The 24,952-nt window shown below is 35.6% G+C and overlaps 2 protein-coding genes across 5 annotated transcripts in view; both read left to right on the forward strand.

The window, feature by feature from the left end:
- Window positions 1–7,623, forward strand: part of hipk1b (homeodomain interacting protein kinase 1b) — a 93,020-nt gene extending 85,397 nt beyond the window's left edge. Inside the window, exon 12 of the transcript XR_015502195.1 lies at window positions 7,565–7,623. The gene's annotated coding sequence lies outside the window, so the exon portion shown is untranslated. The remainder of the gene's footprint in view (window positions 1–7,564) is intronic.
- mapk14b (mitogen-activated protein kinase 14b) overlaps window positions 1–24,043 on the forward strand; it is a 49,492-nt gene extending 25,449 nt beyond the window's left edge. Inside the window, exons 4-12 of one of the 4 annotated variants that reach the window (XM_087271775.1) lie at window positions 2,500–2,611; window positions 3,734–3,763; window positions 7,918–7,965; window positions 8,119–8,233; window positions 9,576–9,647; window positions 14,237–14,316; window positions 18,205–18,283; window positions 19,273–19,446; window positions 21,084–24,043. In XM_087271775.1, coding sequence (XP_087127901.1) covers window positions 2,500–2,611; window positions 3,734–3,763; window positions 7,918–7,965; window positions 8,119–8,233; window positions 9,576–9,647; window positions 14,237–14,316; window positions 18,205–18,283; window positions 19,273–19,446; window positions 21,084–21,151 — 778 coding nt within the window. In that variant the 3' untranslated portion in view covers window positions 21,152–24,043. 4 annotated transcript variants of the gene reach the window in all.
- Window positions 24,044–24,952: the final 909 nt, after the last annotated feature.

The raw sequence follows: 24,952 nt of genomic DNA on the forward strand, positions 1-24,952 counted from the left end.
AGTAAAGTGCTCATGCTTGTTAAATTTAATGATAGCGCTCGTAGTAGGGTCAGAGGAGTGCATCTTGGATTCCTTTCTCAGTTCAGCGGAGCGGGTAGCGGGCGACCCTTGTGTCCAGCTGGCTCCGCACCAGGCACATTCCTCAGGACTGCTTGTACTGGTTGTTGGTCAGGACTACTCCCTGCCCCCTTTTCCCAATTAATGCACACCTGAAATCAAAACTCACCATATTGACTCTGTTAGCTTACATTGCTAGTTTTGTGCTAAGCAATTCATCTCTGCATGTCATTAAGAACAAAAAACAACAGTTATGGTTGCTTGAGAAACCAATTTCAGCACCCTAGCAGCTGTCCCATAGACTTCCATTGTAAAAGACTGTCATTGACTTAACATTGGATCACCCTTTGTGAGCTCATAACTCTGCATCAGACTGTCCTACAGACTAGAGTCTGGCCTCATTTAACTCAGACTAGCCAGCAGCCAATCACTGATGAGCTTTAAATTAACTAGCCACGCCCTAACAACCACGTACAACACCCTAGCAACTGTCTCATAGACTGTGACTAGCTGTTCTAACACGTGCTAATAATTCTAGCATCCTAGTGACATGCTAATCTTGCTAGTGACAGGCTAGTGACATATTCCATCATTGCTATTCCATCATTGAAACATGCTAACAACATGCTAATTCATGCTAGAATCATGCTACCAACATGTTAGTTCATGCGTAAAAATTTTTACAAGGTGTTAATTCATGTTAGCAACATGCTAATTCATGCAAAAAATGTTAGCAACTTGCTAATTCATGTTGGAATCATGTTATCAACATGCTAATTCATATTGGAAACATGCTAACAGCATGCTAATTCGTGCTAAAAACATAGTAACAACATGCTATTTCATGTTGGATTCATGCTAACAACTTACTAATTTATGTTGGAAACATGCTAACAGCATGCTAATTCGTGCTAAAAACATATTAACAACATGCTATTTCATGTTGGATTCATGCTAACAACATACTAATTCATGTTGGAATCTAGCATGATGCTAGCATGCTAATTCATGCTAGAATGATGCTAGTTACATGCTAATTCATGCTGCAGTCATACTAACAGCATGCTCATTCATGCTAGAATCATGTGAACAACATGTTAATTCAGACTAGAATCATGCTAATTCATGCTAGAAACATGCTCACAACATGCTATTTCATGTTGGATTCATGCTAACAACATACTAATTGTTAGAAACATGAAAACTAATTACATGAAAATAATAATTCATGCTAAAATTATGCTAGTTACATGCCAATTTGTGTTAAAATCAAGCTGACAACATGCTAATTCGTGCTAGAATTATGCTAGTCACATGCTAATTCATGTTGGAATCCTGATAACAACATGCTAACTCATCCTAGAATCATGGTAGTTACATGTAATTCATGTTTGAAACATGCTAAAACATCTCAATTCATGCTCGTGCTAACAATATGCCAATTCATACTAGCATCATGCTAATTCATGCTAAAAACATGCTAACGCCATGGTAGTTAATGTTGGAATCATGTTTACTACAAGGTAGCCTATATTAGAAACATGCTAATTATTGTTAGAATAATGCTAGTTACATGCTAATTCATGCTAGAATCATGTTAATTCAGGCTAGAATCACGCTTATTTATGCTATAAATGTTATAATCATGCTAACAACATGCTAATTCATGCTAGAAACATGCTCACAACATGCTATTTCATGTTGGATTCATGCTAATAGCATGCTAATTGTTAGAAACATGAAAACAACTAATTCATGCCAAAATTATGCTAGTTACATGCCAATTTATGTTGCAGTCAAGCTGACAACATGCCAATTTATGTTGCAATCAAGCTGACAACATGCTAATTTATGCTAAAATTATGCTAGTTACATGCCAATTTATGTTGCAATCAAGCTGACAACACGCTAATTTATGTTACAATTATGCTAGCTACATGCCAATTTATGTTGCAATCAAGCTGACAGCATGCTAATTTATGTTACAATTATGCTAGTTACATGCCAATTCATGTTGCAATCAAGCTGACAGCATGCTAATTTATGCTAGAATTATGCTAGTTACATGCTAATTCATGTTAGAATCATGATAATAACATGCTAATCCATGCTAGAATCATGGTAGTTACATGTTAATTCATGTTTGAAAGTTGCTAAAACTTGCCAATTCATGCTAGCATAATGCTAATTCATGCTTAAACATGCTAACACCATTGGAATCATGTTAACATGGTAGCCTATATTAGAAACATGCTAATAACATGCTAATTCATGCTAGAATCATGCTAGAAACTTCTTAATAAGTATTTTCAGTGGAATAATTGAAGTAATATTTAGGGTGATTATTGTCTAGTATTGAACATATATACTTTGTGGTAATCCTCAGTGTCATGAATAAGTTGCTCTGTCATGTTGACTAAGTGTGTGTGTGTGTGTATTCAGGTATCTGGTGACTCACCTGATGGGAGCAGACCTCAATAACATCGTCAAGTGCCAGAAGCTGACAGATGATCACGTCCAGTTCCTCATTTATCAGATCCTGCGGGCGTTGAAGGTTTGTCGCTGCGCACGCTTCTCCATTTTACTGTCCTGTATTTGCTCAGTGTTACAAGAGTTATTGATAGCAGCTGTGCCAAAGGCATGAGCAGAACTCAGAGTGCTGTTTATACAGTTAAAGGCAGAATTATTAGCCTTCCTGTATGTTTTTGTCCCTGATTTCTTTTTATTTTTTTATTTTTTTTAATATTTGTTTTTTATTCATAATTTATACCAGCAGATACAAAAATGTTTTAACTGTATCCAAATGTGCAAGAAAACATTATTGGTACTTTCATTAATTCAAATAAACAACAAACAAGAACTGATTTGGAAAACTGACCATGTAAACTGAAGTGAGCAGGTCCTTTCAGATAAAAAAGGACTGAATTCAGAGCATTATTATTAGAACTAACTAAAACGTTCAATACAATTTTTGCATCTGACTATCTCAAGAGGATGCCAAAGTCATTGTGAATACATAGGCTTATATCTAGGTGACATTCTATCTCCCCCCGTTTTCGTAATTAAAAAGGCAATCATAATCGTAAAGCAGCACAAATGCGTATGACACATTAAAGAAATACGTCTGTAAAATTGTACCAAGATGTTTAAGAAAGAGATATAAACGAAACGAAACTAATTTATGCTAAATACGTCATGTAAACATTCACCTACCTTCGCAGCACAAGGACAAAAGAACATGGATCAGAAAAATAGATATTTCAATAAAGCTTGTTAAGTGCTCAGCTGTCATCGGTTCAAAATACTTCAGCAATGATTTCTGTTTAACGGAGAGCAGATTTTTTTCAGCACATGTCTAACATAATAGTGTTTCTAACTCATTTCTAATAACTGATTTATTTTCTCTTTGCCATGATAATATTAGACTAGATATTCTTCAAGACACTTCTATACAGCTTAAAGTGACATTTAGGAAAATTCCTGAATCTGTTCAACATCACTGGGAATACTCGTTGTTCCACTTGGTCTGAAGCTCCGGGCCAAGTTTTCCTCTCATTCTTGACAGATATTTGTGTATATTTACGTAATTCATCTGGTTTACGAAGGACAGATCTTGCATGATGTGATGTTTGCTGTATACATGCTGTATTTGATTAAAGTGTCTTTCTCTCCACAGTACATTCATTCAGCAGACATCATCCACAGAGTGAGTACACCACACTTTCGTCCATCACTTTAACACGGTGGTTGCTACTTTAAAAAATAGTATCAGACAACGATCTGGAGAGTCTTTAAAGGTGCAGTAGATGATCTGCCAAAATACTAACCGCTTAGCATATTATCTTCCGACGGCGGGAAGGGACTGTTATTCAAAGCCACACCCCCTGAAATCGCGAGCTTGTGCACTGCGTCACAACAACAGACAGACAACCCACTAGTTCATGTCATTCGCCAGTTAGTGTTTAGCCAGCGCCGTGCAGGAATTAAGAACCACATTTATTACTTATTAGCCACACTTACATGCTATTTCAGAGCGAATATTCAGAGTAGCATGGTAAACAGTATAGGAAGGCTGTCGTTGTTCAAAAATGACCCAATGTGAATATAAAAGCAACTTCAGCTCAATAAAGCGGGTTAGGCGGAATAGCGTTATTTACTGATGTTTTGTTGTTTAACTAAATATAAATCTACATTATCGATGCTGTTAAAGGACCTTATGAAACTGAAAATAATCACATCAATCTTTCACCGGGAGATTTCAGTGGCTGAACATCACGTCTGTGCACATAAGCCATTCATAACAGAACACAATCTAACATCAGCTTAGCCTGACTAAAAGAGTTTTAAAACAGAACATTACCTGTCTAACAGTAATACTCCAGCCATGGTGTCATCCTTCCTCCAGCGTGCTAAAGTAACTCCATATTGATTCAGGTTTTTAAGGGCGTACTCACACTGTGCTATCCGAGGCATGCCCAGGCTCGTTTCCCGGATCGTTTGAGAAGTGTGAGTGCGGTGAATCGGACTCGGGCACGGTTCACTTGGCCGGCTCGGCCCGGTTGGAAGAGGTGTGCCTGAGCGCGGATCACTTGGGCTTTGGCGCGGTACGCTTGTGTGTGAGTGCAAAATGCGCCAAAGCCCGAAACTGAAAGCAAGACGTGACTTTTAAAGGACTGTTTCATGTGGATTAATTATTCAATCTTACTGTTCAGTGCACTGTTCAGTACACGTTACAACAAATCGGAATTGGCCATCAATACTGAACAGAAAGAATGATTAATAAATCCATATGAAACAGCCCCTTAAAAGTCACGTCTCGCTTTCAGTTTCGGGCTTTGGCGCATTTTGTGCTCACACTACAAGCGTACCGCGCCAAAACCCAAGTGAACTGTGCTCAGGCACACCTCTTCCAACCGGGCCAGAGCCGGCCAAGTGAACCGTGCTTGAGCCGGATTCAGCGCACTCACACTTCTCAAACGATCCGGGAAACGGCCCTGGGCACGGTACGGATGGTATAGTGCAAGTACGCCCTTAGTCACAAGGCGTTAAACATCGACCGAAAACGCGAGCACGGGTGTGCACGGGCCTTTAGACTGTGAAGAGACTTTCAACCAGCACAACAAAAAATGCTTCTGAAGACCATCACTTACTGCACCTTTAAGGGAGACCTATTATGCCCCTTTATTACGAGTCTCTGATGTCCCTAGAGTGTGTGTGTGAAGTTTTATCTCAAAATACTCCATAAATATTGTTTGATAACTCTCTGAAACGGCCCCTTTAAGGCTTTGATCCTAATTGTGGTGTTTGGTGACTGTCACTTTAAATTCAAATCACATTGTGCTCTTTTCAAAAGAGGCCAAAGCTACAAACGCCTGTGTGTCAGCATAGTGGCAGATTCAAAAACAAGACTAACGTTAGAGCTGCACAATTAATCGTTAAAAGATCGCGATCTCGATTCGACCCCCTAGACGATCTTAATCCAGCATTTCTACGATTCTGCCAATCATGTTTTCAAGTTCAGGAGAGAAGTAAAGGCGGCTGCACGAGTCTTTTCATAGTTTCACACACGTTGCTCAGTGACATAGACACCTCTAAATGATGTTGAATGAGTCACATACTGTATTTATAAGGTATAGTTCACCTTAAAATGTCATTTTTGTCTTCATATAATGATGTTTTCGCGGCCGGGAAGTCACACGTGATGTAAGCTGCTGACCGCGAACTGTTATCACAGAGAAGTGCTCGCGCGCTCTACTTAATGATTAGGGTTGTAACGGTATGAATTTTTTACGGTATGATAATCGTCTAAAACAATACCACGGTTTGACGGTTTCGCGGTATACGGTATGTTACAAATGTTACAAAATAATAGAACAGTGAAGCAAATTTGACTTTTTCCAAATAATATATTTTCAGTTACTATAAATAACACCACTTACAATGAACAAATAAAAAAATAAGAAAAAAATAAATAATGTGTCAGTCCAAATAAAGTCCAAATAAACATGGTGCAAATCCTCAGTAAAAAATAGATATAAATATTTACTATACTATAAATAGTTACATAACGAAACTAGATTCAATATGGAACATCCTTAGGTTTTATGTGCCAGCATGGATATGGTTGTCTGTGGATATGGATTTGGATATGGTTGTCTGCAATGCAGACAAACAGCTGCACCTTCATTTGCGTCTTTTGAAAACAGCAAGAGCAGCAGTTCGTCTTTGCTGTGTCACTGTTTTGTCATGTTTCTGTGCTGCTGTGGATGCAAAAGTACTTAGTATGAGAATTATTTCAAGCAAAACTTTTTTTTTTTTGCGTTTTATTTAGCCGTGCATAAATGTATGCCTTTCTCTCATTCTGTGTTGTTCAAAAAGCTCACTGTTGGTCCACAAACAAAAGCGAAACCTATGCTTATTGGTTGTGATATAGCGAGTTTGAACCAATCTGGGCATGGAGGAGGGACAATGCATCAATGCATCATGTCTGATTTGTCCGGAGACACAGTGACGAGCGTTTCTTTGTCAAATCAGCGTTGACAAATTTTGATGACGTAACCGCACTGATTCCGGAGCCTCTGAAAGTCCGCGAATGTTATGTGATACAGCACTGGAAAGCTGAGATTCTCTTCTTTATGCCAATCTTTGAATTGTATGAATCGGATCAGCAGATCAAAAGTTATTAAACATTTAAGAGCAATACTTATTTTTAGCCGCGGGCGGCTGTCTCGGTCTTTAAGGGTTAAAACCGTTGATATGCAATTGTTCATGGTATGATAATCGTGCACGTTCAAATCGTGGTAGACCGTCATACCGGTATATTGTTACAACCCTATTAATGATAGACGCGCGGGCGTCTACTTTAGTGAACAGAACCTGCAAATGTTGCGAATAACAGGTAATACAGCTGTAAATAATATTCAGTTTGTGGCACAGAGTGATCGTTTGGGAGTCGCGCGTGAGGTATGAACAGCATTCAGCAGTCAAAATGAAACCGAAAGTGTGCACTTCATTTAAATGATCATATCGCATTTTAGAGTTATGATTACGGCAAGCGTTTGATATGTTTTTTCTTTCATAGCGAACCCATGAAATGAGTTCATGGGCTGTGCATGAAAATAAATGTTTACAATGTCAGTATAACTACTCTAGCCTATATATTATTGAATATAATCTGATAATGGCAAATGTCTGATTTTACCAGTGAATAAGTTGTCTGATATAACAGATTGCAAGCATATATCTCAAACATAATAATTCAACATCATAATTATTAGAAGTAGAATAGAATAGAATTATTTATAAAAACCAGTAGATGTACACATAATAATATTATCGATGTTGCCATATGTTTGTTTTAACCATACCTTTATTTTACATCTACAGAATCGTGAGAAAATGTGATCGTGCAGCTCTAACTAACGTCCTATGCTAATGAGGGAGAGATGGTCACTAGTGGGCGGGGCTTTTCCCCTTCTGATGACACAACAAAGAGAGAATGTCAAAGTGTTTCTGCAGACTGTCTTTATCAAGTTTGAATATATAAAATAAAATAATATAACATGTTCACGATTAAAGGCTGATTATAATCACACACTGCTGCCACACAACTGTGTTTGAACCCCTTATGAAAGTGAGTTTCGCATAATAGGTCCACTTTAAATCATCTAGCTTTAAAAATTTAGTTTGGTTGATTAGACATTCATCTGTCCGAGCAGACAGGGGATTTTCCATTAAGTTACGGAGTCTAGTGCAGATCTTTCTTGCACCACTGCTTGTGTAAACCTGATTATATTGAAGCTTGAAAGCAATTTGTGGTCAAACATACGAGTCATTTTCACTAATTTGCTCATCTTGCAGGATCTTAAACCCAGTAACCTGGCAGTAAATGAAGACTGTGAACTGAAGGTGAGATTTGTGTGGCATCATCATCATTGTCTGTTGTATTTTCCAGTTACATGTGCTATTATGAGTTTATAGTCAGGCAAACAGTGAGGCATGCTGGGTAATCTGAGCTCTGATAAGTCTGCTTTATGGCTGACTGTGATTTTATTTGTTCAGATTTTGGACTTTGGGTTGGCGCGGCTGACCGATGATGAGATGACGGGTTACGTTGCCACAAGATGGTACCGAGCTCCAGAAATCATGCTCAACTGGATGCACTACAACATGACAGGTCTGGATTTTTGTACCTGTAATGCTTCATTTGTGCTGATTAATTAAAAACTGCTTCACTTTTCATTACATCTTGTAACTAAAGACTACATAAAACACAACTTATTTAATCATATTTAATTTTTTTATTAATTCGCAAAGGCAGCATGGTGGCTGATAACTAAGGGATTAAGCCAAAGGAAAACAAATGAATGACTAAAATATAAGTAACAGCTTAATGGGGACATTAGGGGAGAAGTAAACTAACTTTGGAACATTGCAAAATTCACACAATTTATTAGAGCTACTGAAATTTATGTTGTAATTAAGTTATGAAAATATATAAATGTAAGTGCACAGCAAAATTATTTTAACTAAAGTAAAAAACAAAAACATAATTCAAATTTGAGTGCTGTCAAAGTGCATAAATAAAAAAATAAAGTAAATGCATAGATTTGCTGTTTAACCAGTAATATTCATATTTTTAATAATTCAGTATTCTGTCGTAAAATTTTTTATTCATGATTTAACAATACAAATTGTATTCAGAATAGTTAAGACTATTAATATTTATTAACATTGATGCAGAAATAAAAATGAAAATTTTACCAACATCAGTCCTGATTTTAAAAAAAAATGTAATTTTTAGAATTTGAATGCCACTTAGGTTTTTTTAATTTGAAAACCACAAAAATATTATTTTCCAAATACTAATTGCCAAGCATAATTAATTTTATTTTAATTTTATTTTAAAATATTTTATTTTTATTTTATTTTAAAATATTTTATTTGTGTTTTAATTGTATTTTTTTTTATTTTATTTTACTTGAATTTTTATTTGTTTTTCATTTGATTTTATTTAGATTTATGTAATTTAATTTTATTGTTATTTTGTTTTATTTTTATTTATTTTATTTTTATTATTGTATTTTTTATTTTTATTTGTATTTTATTTGTATTTTATTTATATTTTATTTTGATTTTATTTGATTTTTTTATTTATATTTTATTTTATTTTGCTTAATTTTATTAATTTTTTTGTTTTATTTTTAGTTATTTTTATTTTGCTTTGATTTAAATTTTTTTCATTTAATAAATTAATTTTATTTATTTAGTTTCATTTTTATTTATTTTATTTTGTATTGTATTTTATATTTATATTGACTTGATTGATGATTGATTTTATTAATTTATTGATTGATTTGCCGTTTGGACAAGCTATCTTAAAGCAGCATTAATCTTTATGCATTATATATGTTGTTTTTTGTGCAGTTCCCACAAGGGGTTAGTAAAATGAATCTCATGTGATCTTCACCATATTTTGTTTCCTCAAGTGAGCGGAGTGTTGTTGTGTTGTGTTGCAGTGGACATCTGGTCGGTGGGCTGCATCATGGCTGAGCTCCTCACTGGACGGACCCTGTTTCCCGGCACAGATCGTATCCTTTCCTCTTCATTCAGTCGCTTTTTCCAGAAAAACCCTTCAGTGATGTGAGAGTGTTGGCATGTGCTGCCTGTCGCCCTCTCTGTCTGCTAGTGTGAACAGCGGCACCTCACTTATCCTGAGTCAGATGCTGAATCACACTCCCTGATGCTCCTGTTGATCAACTTTGCTCTTAGCTTCTAAAGTGCTTCCAGCAGACTCAAAGATCAGCTGAATGGATTCAAATATGGGAAAACTCATCAGTTTAACTCTGGGGGAGCTGTAAAATGAGCCTGTTTTCAAAATAAGTGGAGGGTTCCTTTAAAACACAGAGATTGTAGCACGACCGCACCGCTCTGGGAATCCTAATGTTTCTTCTTCTGTTCCGGTTCATGAGGTCACCGAATCAAACCCTCGGTGGAAGGTACAACACACTCACACTTTCAGCAGCATTTGTTGGAGGCACATCCATGATGCTAATCTCCCGCTCCACCACATGCCAAAGGTGCTCTATTGGATTGAGATCTGGTGATTGTGGAGGCCATTTGAGTACAGTGAACTCATTGTCTTGTTCTAGAAATTATAAATCAGCCTTTAAGGTGCAGTATGTAGGATTGACATCTAGTGGTTGAACTAGGTATTGCACTCCAAATTTAAAATATGGCAGCTTTTTTCCTCCCTGGCCTTTCCTCCTTTGACTTAATGCACATGCAGGTTGCCAGATTGACGGCACCAACAGGAACAAGCATGCCTGATGATCATTCCCTACACTGTAAGCTTCTCTCAAATGTTTATGTTAATAATTATTATCATTTTTGTTAAACGATAAAAAAAACTCTGTATCTGCAATTTATTTTGGAGTCTGCATTCTCAGCCATGCCCTCATATATTAAGACAACCATCATACCTGATATGTATTAAGTTGTGTTTTCAACCAAGGCAACCCGGGGTCCCAAAATATATTCGGCTAAACTGGCGGTGGGCTGGTCATCGAGACCAAAGCTAAGACATTCCGACTCGAAACGCAGGTTTTCAGAGCAGAATTCTGACTTAAGTCTTATTTTTTTCAAATAAACAAGTATGTTTAGCATGTTTCTTTAAACATATGGTATCTGTATGCTTTAGAGGAGTCAAAAACTTGCATACAAGCCCTTTGAACTGTTGTAGAGAATATTTGAGTGGCTATATTGACATCAATATTTACACTCTTTAGAAATTCTGGGTTATTTAAACCCAAATTGGGTAAAATATGGACCGACCAACACATTGGGTTAAATTTGGACCTATTAATTTATTCATTCATTCATTTTCTTTCGGCTTAGTCCCTTTATTAATCCGGGGTCACCACAGCGGAATGAACCGCCAACTTATCCAGCACATTTTTGTGCAGCGGATGCCCTTCCAGTCGCAACACATCACTGGGAAACCTATTCATTTAATTAAAAATGTTAATCTAGCCGTCTGGGTTGGGTTGAAATAACCCAGCGTTTTTTTAAGTGTATGTAAGAGTATATTCAGTCTGCTAACATGCCTAAATCAGAGCAGTGAAGGACTTTAGGGTAAACATACATTACTGTTATTGAAGATTGCATGGCTTTGGACCAATCATGGCTCAGTTTTATTTCATCCCTCATCCCATTTTCCTGATTTTATTTTTTAGTTTTATGGTTCCATGGATTAAAATCATGGTTTTGTTATTGCTATTTGTTCCCCGTTCAGTTCCTGCTTTCATAGTCACCCCATTCCTTCGCATTTTCCTTTATGTTGCTCTGAAAGACATTGATCAGTTGAAGCTTATCATGATGCTGGTCGGGACCCCAGGGCCTGAGCTCTTGATGAAAATCTCTTCAGAGTCTGTGAGTTTTTCTGTTCTGCTCCAGTTTGACGGCCTGGTGTTTTGCTCTGCTTGCTTCAGTCACCACCGATCACCCTTTCATACTCTTTCCTTTCTCACCGGCATGAACTGATAGTTATGGCATCAGCACCTACACAGTAGTCAGATAGTCGGCAGATGGTTTTTGCAGAATCAGCCCACAGTTATGAGTGTGTACCAATGGCTTTCTCGCTCTGCTTTGTCATGCACTTTTTTCGGACTCTTGGATTAACTCGTCTCTCGCACTGCAGAAATGACTTTTTTTACACTGTATCTTGTTTTCCAGTACAAATATATAAGCATTTGTTAATAAACTAGGGGTTGATGATTTAGGCTTTCAGTGATCGAATCAAAGCTGATTGAAAACTTTAGACTTTAAGATATCTGTACTTGCTTTTAAACCATAAAAGCAAAAATGACCAAAAACTAGCTCATCTGCAATCAAAACTGGCCCAAACCATAATGACCAATCGAAATTAGACAAATATTAGCATAATGGCCAGTCATAGTTATCCCAAAACTAGCACAATAACATGTTCAATACTGGCCCAAAAACTTGCACTTTGGCAAATTAAAACTAGCCACAAACTAGCACAATGGCCAGTCAAAACTAGCACAATGGCCAATCAAAACTGGCCCAAAACCGTCCCAAAACAGTAGGCAAAAAAAACTTGCCCAAAACTAGCACAATGGCCAATCAATACTGGCCCAAAACTGGCCCAAAACAATAGGCAAAAAAAAAAAACTTGCCCAAAACTAGCACAATGGCCAATCAAAACTGGCCCAAAACAATAGGCAAAAAAAAAAAAACTTGCCCAAAACTAGCACAATGGCCAATCAAAACTGGCCCAAAACCATCCCAAAACATTAGGCAAAAAAAACTTGCCCAAAACTAGCACAATGGCCAATCAAAACTGGCCCAAAACAATAGGCAAAAAAAACTTGCCCAAAACTAGCACAATGGCCAATCAAAACTGTCCCAAAACAATAGGCAAAAAAAAAACTTGCCCAAAACTAGCACAATGGCCAAACAAAACTGGCCCAAAACAATAGGCAAAAAAAAACTTGCCCAAAACTAGCACAATGGCCAGTCAAATCTGGCCCAAAACTGGCCCAAAACAATAGGCAAAAAAAAAAAAAACTTGCCCAAAACTAGCACAATGGCCAATCAAAACTGGCCCAAAACAATAGGCAAAAAAAAAAACTTGCCCAAAACTAGCACAATGGCCAATCAAATCTGGCCCAAAACTGGCCCAAAACAATAGGCAAAAAAAAAAAAAACTTGCCCAAAACTAGCACAATGGCCAAACAAAACTGGCCCAAAACCGTCCCAAAACAGTAGGCAAAAAAAAAACTTGCCCAAAACTAGCACAATGGCCAATCAAAGTGGCGCAAAACTAGAACAAGTGGGCTGCCAGATTTTTGCAACAAAACCAGCTTAACGGACTGTCAAAATTCACTAAAAAGTAACACAATGACCATTCAAAACTAACCCAACGGTAGCTTATTGGCCAATCAAAATTATCCCAGTACTAGCACAATGACTGTTCAAAACTGGCCCAAACTAGCACAAAGATTGTTCAAAACTAGCACTATTATTATTATTATTATTATTTAGTATTATTGTTATTATTATTATAAAAATCAAAACTGGCCCAAAACTAAAACAAGGGCCAATAAAACCTAAATCTAGCTCATTTGACTATAAAATTTTGCCTAAAACTAGCTAAATGACCATTAAAAAATGGCATAGTTAGCATAATGGCCAATAAAAATGAAAACTAGCACAACTGTTTAAATCCAGCCCAAAACTAGCACAATGACTATTCAAAACTGACCCAAAACTAGCAAAATGAATAACTGTTCAAAACTGTCCGAAAACTAGCACAATAGCCTATCAAAACAGACCAAAACTAGATAATTGGACAATAAAAACTTGCCCAAAACTAGAATCAAAATCAAACAAACTGGCCAAAATCTAAAGCAAGTGCCTTTTAAAACTGTACCAAAACTAGCTTATTGGCCAATCAAAACCGGTCCATGACTAGCACAATGACTTATCAAAACTGGCTCAAAATTAGCACAATGGAAAATCAAAGTGGCGCTAAACTAGAACAAGTGCATCTGTTAATAAATTAGGGGTTAATTTACTTTAAGATGTAGCCTTTAAATGTAGATCGAATCCAAGTTGATTGAAAACTTTACAATGAAAATGTTTTTTCTAAGGCTAAGATGAGAAGATTTGATGACATGGATATTATTCCATACTTACAGTTACTACATCAGCATGCAACATCATTTACAAACTAGATGACATTAAAATATTGTAAAACTAGCCAAAACTAGCACATTAGCCAATCTAAACTAGCCCAAAACTTACATGATGGCCAATCAAAACTAGCACAAAACTAGAACAAGGGGTAATCAAAACGTGTCAAAAACTAGCACAATGGCCAATCAAAGCTGGACCCAAAACTAGACATATTTCGTCTTTATTTCATTGAGGAAACAAACACTGGTCATTATGCAACTCAATTAAACAAGTACTGAAAACAAGACAATAACACAGGGTAAGAGATGATTTTGTGCAGTGTGTGTCCAATCTAACACGGTGTCCACTTATGTTCTCCATTCCTCTCCTGTCTGTCCTGTTTTTTCCTTCTTTTTTTAATCTGTGAAAAAAATCTGTGAGTGTATTTTGATGGTACTCCCCTTGACCTGGGTTCCCCAAGATATAAACCAGCTTCAGCAGATAATGCGATTGACGGGAACCCCTCCGGCTTCTCTAATAAGCAGGATGCCGAGCCACGAGGTGAGAATGGAGAACTTGCTGAACCCACAGAAGGTCCTCCAGATGGGGAAACATCTACCCGTCTCTATTTGTCCTGCTTCATTTTTCAATTTAAAAAATTCCACCCTGGGCTGGCAGGTTTTCGCTATAAGACCAGCGCAACGGCCATTTAAAATGAATGAGAACTAGCACAATGACTATTCAAAACTGGCCCAAAAATGAGCTTATTTGCCAGTTAAAACTGGCCCAAAACTAGCAATCAAAATTGGCCAAGTATTAGCATAATATGCAATGACAATAAGTCCAAAACTAGTACAATGGCTGTTTAAAACTGGCCCAAAAACTAGCACAATGACCAATTAAAACTAGTCCAAACTAGCACGATAGCAAATTAAAGTTGAATTTAAACTAGAATTAAAATTAAAAAGGCCCAAAACTTGAACAAGTGCCAATCAAACTTGCCCCAAAACTAACAAGATAGCCAAATAAAAACTGACCCAAGTCTAGCTCACTTGCCAATCAAAACTGGCCCAAAACTAGCTAAATGACCATTAAAAATTGGCAAAATATTAGCATAATGGCCAATAAACATTATCCTAAATGGAAACTATATTTGGCAGAGTATAATTGTTTTAATGCAACCATATAAATAAAATTGATATGATAAAAACTAGAAATCAAAACTAGAACATGGGCCAATTGAAATAGACCCAAACTTGTTGGCAAAATGTGAAAACTAGCATAATGGCAAATTAGCATAATGGACAATCAAAATGATCCCAAAACTAGCACAATAAATTTTCAAAACTATCCCAAAACTAGCACAGTGACTGATCAAAACTGGACTAAAAAACTAGCAGAATGACAGATCAAAACTAGCCCAAATTAGCATGAAATTCAATCAAAACTTGCCCAAAACTGACCCAAAACTAGAACAATGGGCGATAAAACTTGCCCAAAACCAGCACAATTGTCAGTCAAAGCTGGGTCCAAAACTAGAATCAAAATCAAAACTTTCCTAAATACTAGCTAATTGGCCCATCAATACAAGCTCAAAACTAGAAAAACAGCCAATCAAAACTGACCTAAAACTAGCACAACAGCCAATCAAAACTGACCTAAAACTAGCACAACAGCCAATCAAAACTGACCTAAAACTAGCACAACAGCCAATCAAAACTGACCCAAAACTAGCACAATTGTCAATAGAAGTTGGCCCAAAACCATCATGAAATCTATTCAAAACTGAACAAAAACTAGAACAATGCAATCAAAACTGGGTCCAAAACTATAATCAAAATTATAACTGCCCCAAAATTAAAACAGGTGCCAATGAAAACTGGCCCAAAACTAGCACAATGGCCCATCAAAACTGGCCTAAATACTAGCACAATGGTCCATTAATACTAGCCCAAAACTAGTACACTAGGCAATCAAAACTAGTGCATAGCCAATCAAAACTGGCACAATGGTTAACCGAAATTGGCCCAATGTCCAATCAAACTATTTTATTAATATTAAAACATTTTTAAAATGCCACTGCCCATAAATAAAACTCATATTTTGCTGAGTAAACTCTTTTGTTTATAAAAAAAACACTATATATATAAATATATATATATATATATATATATATATATATATATATATATATATATATATATATATATATATATATATATATATATATATATATATATATATATTTATATAAATCACCTTACATTAATAATTACAAATAGTCTTTTTGTAAATATGATCAATCAATATAATTTGGCCCAAAAGTTCCACAATCACTGATAAAAACTGGACCAAAAATTAGCAGAATGATTCATTAAAACTAGCCCAAACTAGCACCGTGACCAATTAAATCTGGCCCAAAACTAGCAAAATAGCCAATCAAAACTGGCCCAAATCTAGTCCAATACTAATTATATGTCAGACCCATAACCTGCAGAATCAAAAAAACAACCCATGTTATGTGATTAAAACTAGCCCAAATCCCCTTGAAAACTGTGGACTTGGCACCGCCTGCTTTCCATTTTGCAGCACATCTCTGACCTGAATTCAGCCCACAGTGCTGAGCTTTAAGGCCAATGTTTTAAACGCAGGCATGCAGTGAGCTCTAGCATGCAGCGTCGAATGTTCCATGCACTTAAACAAAGGAAGCAGTGTTTGTCTGACATGCAGAAGCGTTTTTGTCTGAGCTCCACTGAAAAACACTGAATACTCATCCAGATGAACATTTGAGGCCTCTCTGGCTTACAGAAGAGCAGAAGCTGGCTCTGTGTGCTCATTTAACGTCTGCGGGAATTCAAAATGTACATGTTTATTTTAACAGCGCATATTGTCAGTCTAAAATCCACATCAAGTCAAAACTGACCATATTTATTTTGTTAGCTCACATTGCTAGTTTTGTGGTGAGCAATTCATCTGTGCAGGTCATTAAGGAAAAAACAACAGCTTGCCCTTGTAATCTTTAACTGAAGTATTAAAATGCACTTCCTGTTTGTTTTGAGTTCAATTCTCAGATTGGGTCTGTCTGAGGTATTTTATAAAAATAAAAATGCCAATCAAAATTGCCATTAAAAACTGACCCCAAACTAGCTCATTTGCCAATCAAAACTGGCCCACAGCTAGCTAAATGACCATGCAACATATTAACATAATGCCCAGTCAAAATGATCTCAAATAGAAACAAGCACAACTGTTCAAAACTTACCTAAAACTAGCACAATGTCTGTTCAAAATTGGCCCAAAAGTAGCACAATAACTGCTCAAAACTGGCCCAAAAACTAGCACAATGGCCAATCAGAACTAGCCCAAAGTAGCACAATAGTCAATTAAAGCTAGCCCGAAACTAATACAATCGCCAACCAAACCTAGCCCAAGGTAGCACAATAGCCAATAAAGCTAGTCCCAAATTAGCACGATGGCCAATCAAAACTAGAATCAAAACTAGCACAATGGACAATTAAAACTGACCCAAAACTAGGACAAGGGCCAATAAAAAACTAGCTAAATGACCATTCAAAATTAGCAAAATAATAGCACAATGGGCAATCAAAATGACCCAAAATGGAAACTAGCACAACTGTTCAAATCCAACCTAAAATTAGCACAATGTCAGATTAAAACTAGCTCAAAACTAGAACAATGGGCAATCAAAACTAGCTCAAAACTAAAAAAATTAGCAATAAAAACTTGCCCAAAACTAGCACAATGGCCATGCAAAATGATTTAAAATGTAAACTAGGACAACTGTTCAAAACCGAACTAAAACCAGCACAATAACTGTTCAAAACTGGCCCAAAAACTAGCACAATGGCCAATTGAAAACTAGCCCAGAGTAGCCCAATAGCCAATTAAAGCTGGCCCCAAAGTAGCACAATGACTGATCAAAACTAGAACAATGGGCCATCAAAACTAGCTCAAAACTAGAATATTGAGCAATTAAAACTTGTCCAAAACTAGCACAATATCCGATTAGAACTAACCCAAAACTAGAATCAAAGTAAAACAAAACTGGCCCCAAGAAAAAGAGCAATTCTCAGATTAGGTTTGTCTGAGGTATTGGGGGAGTGGCTAACATACTTAACCACACCCCTCCAGCTGTCAGTTTGACAACAACCAGAAAGGGGGAGGAGTCTATTAGGTGTTAATAACACTCCCCAAACCCTTTCTGAAGGAAATGCCTACTTTACTACATCCAATCAGCTCACAGTAAAAAAAAAAAAGAAAAAAAAGCCACACCCACTGTTTTCTCATTTAATATTCTGTTTCTCTAAGAAATGCGTCACAGTACGGAAAAAAAATGGTCGCAGCATGTGGTCCATGCGGACTCTCATCATTTATGTTTTCTTCTTATTCTGACAATATATACTTCTTGACTGTTTTTTTATTTAACAGGCAAGGAACTACATTAGTTCTCTTCCCCATATGCCCAAGAGGAACTTCGCAGACGTTTTCATTGGCGCAAATCCATTAGGTAACCATTTTTACAGCATGTATTAAACTCATCTGGGGGAACATGAAGATAGTCTTTCACTATTAAATATTGATCATTCTATATCATTTACATCACTATTTAATCTATTGACTACTCTGTAACTATTAGAAATATACCCTTTTTTAATGGTCATACTTCACAATAAGGTTTCATTAGTTATTGTATTAGCGTACATGACCTTGTACAGCATTTATTAATCATAGTTTAACATCTGCTAATGAATTATTAAAATCCAGAATTGTGCTTGTTAGCATTAGTTAAATGCACTGCGAGTTAACATGAACTAACAATGAATGACTTTATTTTCATTATGAATAAATGGAAATAGATTATTGGGACTTTATTGCGAAGGGTTACCTTTGAAATATTTTTTATGTAATATATAAAAATAACATTTATCGCTTTTTTTGTTTTTTAAATAAATAATAATAATAATAATAATAATAATAATATTTTTTATTTATATAGCGCCTTTCCAGAGCTCAAGGACACTTTACAAGGAATGCAACAAAAAGATATACATATATAAAACATATATGAAGTCAAATATAACAGACTGGAATTACACAACCAAGACCTAAAAGACATATGAGCAGAGTGGAGGAGGATCAGATAAAGTGGTCAGTTTGGCAGATCAGAAGAGAAACATTCAGAAAATAAGTGAGTCTTAAATAAGGATTTGAATTCAGAGATATTATTAGCAGAGCGGAGTGAGCGGGGTCGAGAGTTCCATAGTTAAATATAGTTAAATAATTGTTAAATAATAGTAAAATAATTGAATATTCTTTAAAGAAGTGAATGCTACTAAATATTTCTATTTAAAAGACTTCTTTTTAACTGCTAATCCTGAAAATCTGATTGCTTCCTCTAAAATAATTAGCATTAGAATTTTCCATAAAGCCTGCAGACACCCTGAGTCGTGTATTAAGTTGCGTTTTGAGATGTTTTCCCTGCTTTGTGTGTTCCAGCGGTGGACCTGCTGGAGAAGATGCTGGTTCTGGACACAGATAAGCGGATCACTGCGTCACAGGCTCTCGCTCATCCGTATTTCGCTCAGTATCACGATCCAGACGACGAACCAGAGGCTGATCCGTACGACCAGAGCTTCGAGAGCCGAGACCTGGAGATCGAGGAGTGGAAAAGTAAGATTTACATACAAAATAGGAATTAAAGGACATGTTTTGTTTTACATGTATGGCTAATATTATGAAGTGTGTTAAATCGATAAATAATATTGTTGAACTCTTTCCCTGCCATTGGGTGGGTGATCATCAGAATGGAGAAATCAGAGAGTAAAATGAGAAAATATGATACGCCGGAACAACAAAGGAAAATATTGTTTATTCTGAGCAGTTAACCCCCCCAAAATGCTGTAAATTACTATATTTTCATTTGAAATTTGGAAAGAATTGGTATCTGACCTTAATAGAAAAAAAAATAACATTACTCAATCAAAAACAGTAAATCCCAAGTAAATCCATGTATATTTTTTATTTTTTACCATCATTTTTGCACTCCTTAAAACTTATATTAATTTAAATTGACAAAATATTTTAATGTAATGAATTTTAATGCTCAATATTTATTTAAAATTAGACAAAAATAGATCAACAGCAACTTAACAATTTACAATTTATTGCTTTGTTTGAGTGTAAAACACAAGTTTTGGTTAGTTCTGCAAACTTATGATGACTTTTATTCTATATTTAATATTAAAATGAGCATAAAATGACAATTGGTCAAATATAAAAGTTTCCAGAAATGCTTATTAATATTTATATGACACAATACCAATAGTTTAACTTGAGAACAGTTAAGAAAAGCCACATTTGGCAGAATAACACAGATTTTTCAGTCACAACAAAGGAAAATATTGTTTATTCTGAGCAGTTGACCCCCCCAAAATGCTGTAAATTACTATATTTTCATTTGAAATTTGGAAAGAATTGGTATCTGACCTTAATAGAATAAAAAATTAACATTACTCCATCATAAACATTAAATCCCGAGTAAATCCATGTATATATTTATTTTTTACCATCATTTTTGCACTTCTTAAAACTTATATTGATTTAAAATGACAAAATCTTTTAATATAATGAATTTTAATACTCAATATTTATTTAAAAATTAAAATTAGACAAAAATAGATGAACAGCCACTTAACAATTTACAATTTATTGCTTTGTTTGAGTGTAAAACACAAGTTTTGATTAGTTCTGCAAACTTATGATGACTTTTATTCAATATTTAATATTAAAATGAGCATAAAATGACAATTGGTCAAATATAAAAGTTTCCAGAAATGCTTATTAATATTTATATGACACAATACCAATAGTTTAACTTGAGAACAGTTAAGAAAAGCCACATTTGGCAGAATAACAATTCTGAAGGAAAATATTGTTTATTCTGACCGGTTGACCAGTTGTTTTGGAATATGGAAAAATGCTGTTTTCATCTGTTTTTGTTATACTTGTCTCTTTTTATCCTCTTTATGTAAAGCACTTTGCATTACGACTCTTTATGAAATGTGCTAAATAAATAAACTTGCCTTGCCTAGTCTTTGGTTATACTCTCATCATTCCAGCATAATAATCAAGAAACTGCTGCCGTACCATGACTGCAGCGGATGCGTTTCTTTTTTATTAATATTCAAAAGGGAATCGAGTGAAACCAGCAACAGAGTAGCGGGAAGAAGCAGTGAAAATAAAACTATTCATGTGTTTACCTGATAAACATGTGCTTTGAAATAGTGCTTGTGTTTGTTTGTGCGCAGGTCTGACGTATGAGGAGGTAGTGAGCTTCGAACCACCCGTATTTGATGGAGACGAGATGGAGTCCTGAAAGCTGCTGGATCTCCAAAATATTCATCCACACAGAAGGGGACATTCAAGTGCCTGCCATCATCCAGTGTTCAGAGAAAATGCTCATCACCTTCACACACACTCAAAGAAAAGGGATAAAAACATCACAGAGGACTCAGAATGTCCAGTTTCCTCCACTAAAATCAACCGAGAACACTTGAGATTAGATTAGGATTATCACGATATTGGAAATCGGTATTGATCAATACTGAAATTTTAAAAACATCCATTTCCTGCTAACATTTGAGCACTGTTGTGTTTGCATGCTCAACAGATCAGCTGGTTTGTCTTTAAGCTGACATACGAGCGATGCCCTGATGAATCACGGCTTTAAATCGCTCCACTGTCCCTGTATCTGTGGTTACACTCAATAAACAGCGGTGAGTTCAGTGATGACCTTCACAGCCAATCACAGTCTTTTCTGTTGAGCATGTGAACACTATGGCAAATCAGCGGTGCTCAACAGCGCTCAAAAATTTCAGAATAGATTGGTTTCGGAATATCGTGACAACCCTAGATTAGAGACAAAAGCACACACGCAATCAGTCGCAATCTAAAAATTTTGAGCTTGGCGTTTCATTAAATATTCCTCCTCTGGGGAAGTAAAAGCTTTACCTCTGAGCTCCGCTTGTAGCCGTCACAAAACCTAAAGGCCAGATAAACTCCTGTGCTGTCCGAATTCTGCGTTTCAGAGATGTAAATACAACAGCTGTACATAAAATGATGAGAATGTGCACCGACGGGTTTGTTCGTGTGTTCGCAGGCATCCTCCGCATTGTAATAAGCAGAATGTAAATGTCGAATGTACATTTGAACACACACACATACACACACACACACACACATACACACACACACACACACGTGTCCTTTTTCTCGGACAAAAAACACATCATTTATGCTGATTATGCCATCGATGCTTGATTTGAAATTGTTGTGGGATGATATTTAGGAGAAATATGTGGGCGATTGAGAGAAGATCTTAATGTTATGGGCACAGAACCGCTTCAGAACATGTCCAGGTCATGATTCGACTAATAAATTAATTAGTTAAATTAAGATAAGAAATCCACAACTATTATATTTCATTTTTATTTCTACAGTAATGATTTCATTACAGAAATGCGAACGTTTTCATTGTGATGTCTTGAATATGGTGATTTTAGGACATTTTTTTACCATAATTTTTGCACTTCTTTAGACTTATATTGATTTAAAATGGCAAATGCTTTTATCATATTGAATTATAAGACTTATTATTCATTTAAATATTAATATTAAACAAAAATAGATCAGCAGCAATTGAACAATTGATGGTTTTGTTTGAGTGTAAAACACAAGTTTTGATTAGTTTTGCAAACTTATGATGACTTTTATTCTATATTTAATATTAAAATGAGCATAAAATGACAATTGGTCAAACATAAAAGTTTCCATAAATGCTTATTAATATTTATATAACACAATACCAATAGTTTAACTTGAGAACAGTTAAGAAAAGCAACATTTGGCAGACCAAACACAGATTTTTCAGTCACAACAAAGGAAAATATTGTTTATTCTGAGCAGTTAACCCCCCCAAAATGCTGTAAATTACTATATTTTCATTTGAAATTTGGAAAGAATTGGTATCTGATCTTAATAGAATTAAAAAAATTAACATTACTCAATCAAAAACAGTAAATCCCGAGTAAATCCATGTATATTTTTATTTTTTACCATAATTTTTGCACTTCTTAAAACTTATATTGATTTAAATTGACAAAATCTTTTAATATAATGAATTTTAATGCTCAATATTTATTTAAAAATAGACAAAAATAGATCAACAGCAGCTTAACAATTTACAATTTATTGCTTTGTTTGAGTGTAAAACACAAGTTTTGATTAGTTCTGCAAACTTATGATGACTTTTATTCTATATTTGATATTAAAATGAGCATAAAATGACAATTGGTCAAATATAAAAGTTTCCAGAAATGCTTATTAATATTTATATGACACAATACCAATAGTTTAACTTGAGGACAGTTAAGAAAAGCCACATTTGGCAGAATAACACTGATTTTTCAGTCACAACAAAGGAAAATATTGCTTGTTCTGACCAATTAACCTAAAAAAAAATGCTGTAAATTATAATATTTTTATTTGAAATTTGGAAGGAATTGTGATCTGACCTTAATAGAATCAAAAAATTTACTTTACTCAATCAAAAACAGTAAATCCCAACTATATGTTTATTTTTTGATGAGGTTAATTGTGATTTGGACATGTTTTGGCTGTTTTTAATCGGTCTGATTATTCCTGAGTTCTTCAAAAGCTGGTCCTAGAGCATAGTTTCCCATTCTTTCACTCTCATTTATTTATTATCCATCCATGCTTTAAATGGAGGATTGGGGTTGTAACAGTAAGACAGTTGCATTATGGTTCACGATGAAGCAGTTTACCTTCATTTCAATGCCCTGAAAGTTAAGCTGAGCCAAAACTCTGAACAGCCCAGACTAGACGACTCTTCTAGAGCCGGCATCTAACTTATTGTATCATTTTTAAAGTGTTTTCTTTTTTCACTGTATATTATATCTCTTAATTTTATTCAGCAATATTTTCTGTGTTGAGCATGTCTTGTTAAATATGCGGGGCTGGGGGTGTTTTTTGTTTTGTTTTTATGCACAGTGGAAAATCACGTGTCAATCAGAATCCATTAAACCTGGTTTATATATTTGGTTTTGTCGCATGAGATCCGTTTTTTTTTTCATGAATAAGAGAGATCATTGTAGAACTGGTTTTACTTCAGTCACTCTTAAGTTATGTGGTCTGTGAACTTTGAACAACCACTGCTATACTGAAATAAAGGCAATTATTTTTCACAACACCCCTGTTTGTCTTCTCATGCATTCATTTTCCTTCAGCTTAGTCCTTTTATTCATTAAGGATCACCACAGCGGAATGAACCATCAACTACTGCTGCATATGTTTTATCCAGCAGGTTCCCTTCCAGCTGCAACCCAGTACTGGGACACACCCATGCACATTCAAATACAATCATATTCATTCATTCATTTTCTTTTCAGCCTAGTCCCTTTATTCATTAGGGGTCGCCACAGCGGAATGAACCGTCAACTATTCCTGCATATGTTTTATGCAGCAGATGCCCTTCCAGCTGCAACCCAGTACTGGGAAACACCCATACACATTTGTATATCATTCATTCACTCATATTCATTCATTTTCTTTTCAGCTTAGCCCCTTTATTAATTTGGGTTGGCACAGCGGAATGAACCGCCAACTTATCCAGCTATTTTTTTATGCAGCAGATGCCCTTCCAGCCACAACCCTATACTGGGAAACACCCATACACATTCACACACACTCATACGCTACGTTTTATTTAGTTCATCAATTCACCTATGACATGTGTTTGATCTGTTATTGTTCTCATTAAAGTTCTGCAAAACGATTTAAGCTACAACCATTTTATCAATCCATTTATTTGCATTTTGTTAATAGATAAGCACAACAGTGGCATTTTCCCGTTCATTATGTGTCGTGAGTGTATTATTTTCTGAGAAACACTGCCACCGCGCGGCATTCCTCATATAACCAAAGTCCCTTCAAGTTTATTCTAGTCTTTGAGATTACACGCTAACAAACTGAGAGATGTAAAATGTGACAACTTAATAATTATCAGAGATTATCATCACAAACACTGATATTTACTACAAATAATGGAAATGATCGCTCTCTGACAGGTTTTTCTTTTAATCTCTTATGACCAGGGGCG

This window comes from Danio rerio, chromosome 11 (genome assembly GCF_052040795.2).
Source record: "Danio rerio strain M-AB ecotype USA chromosome 11, GRCz13ab, whole genome shotgun sequence".
Classification (NCBI taxonomy): Eukaryota; Metazoa; Chordata; class Actinopteri; order Cypriniformes; family Danionidae; genus Danio; species Danio rerio.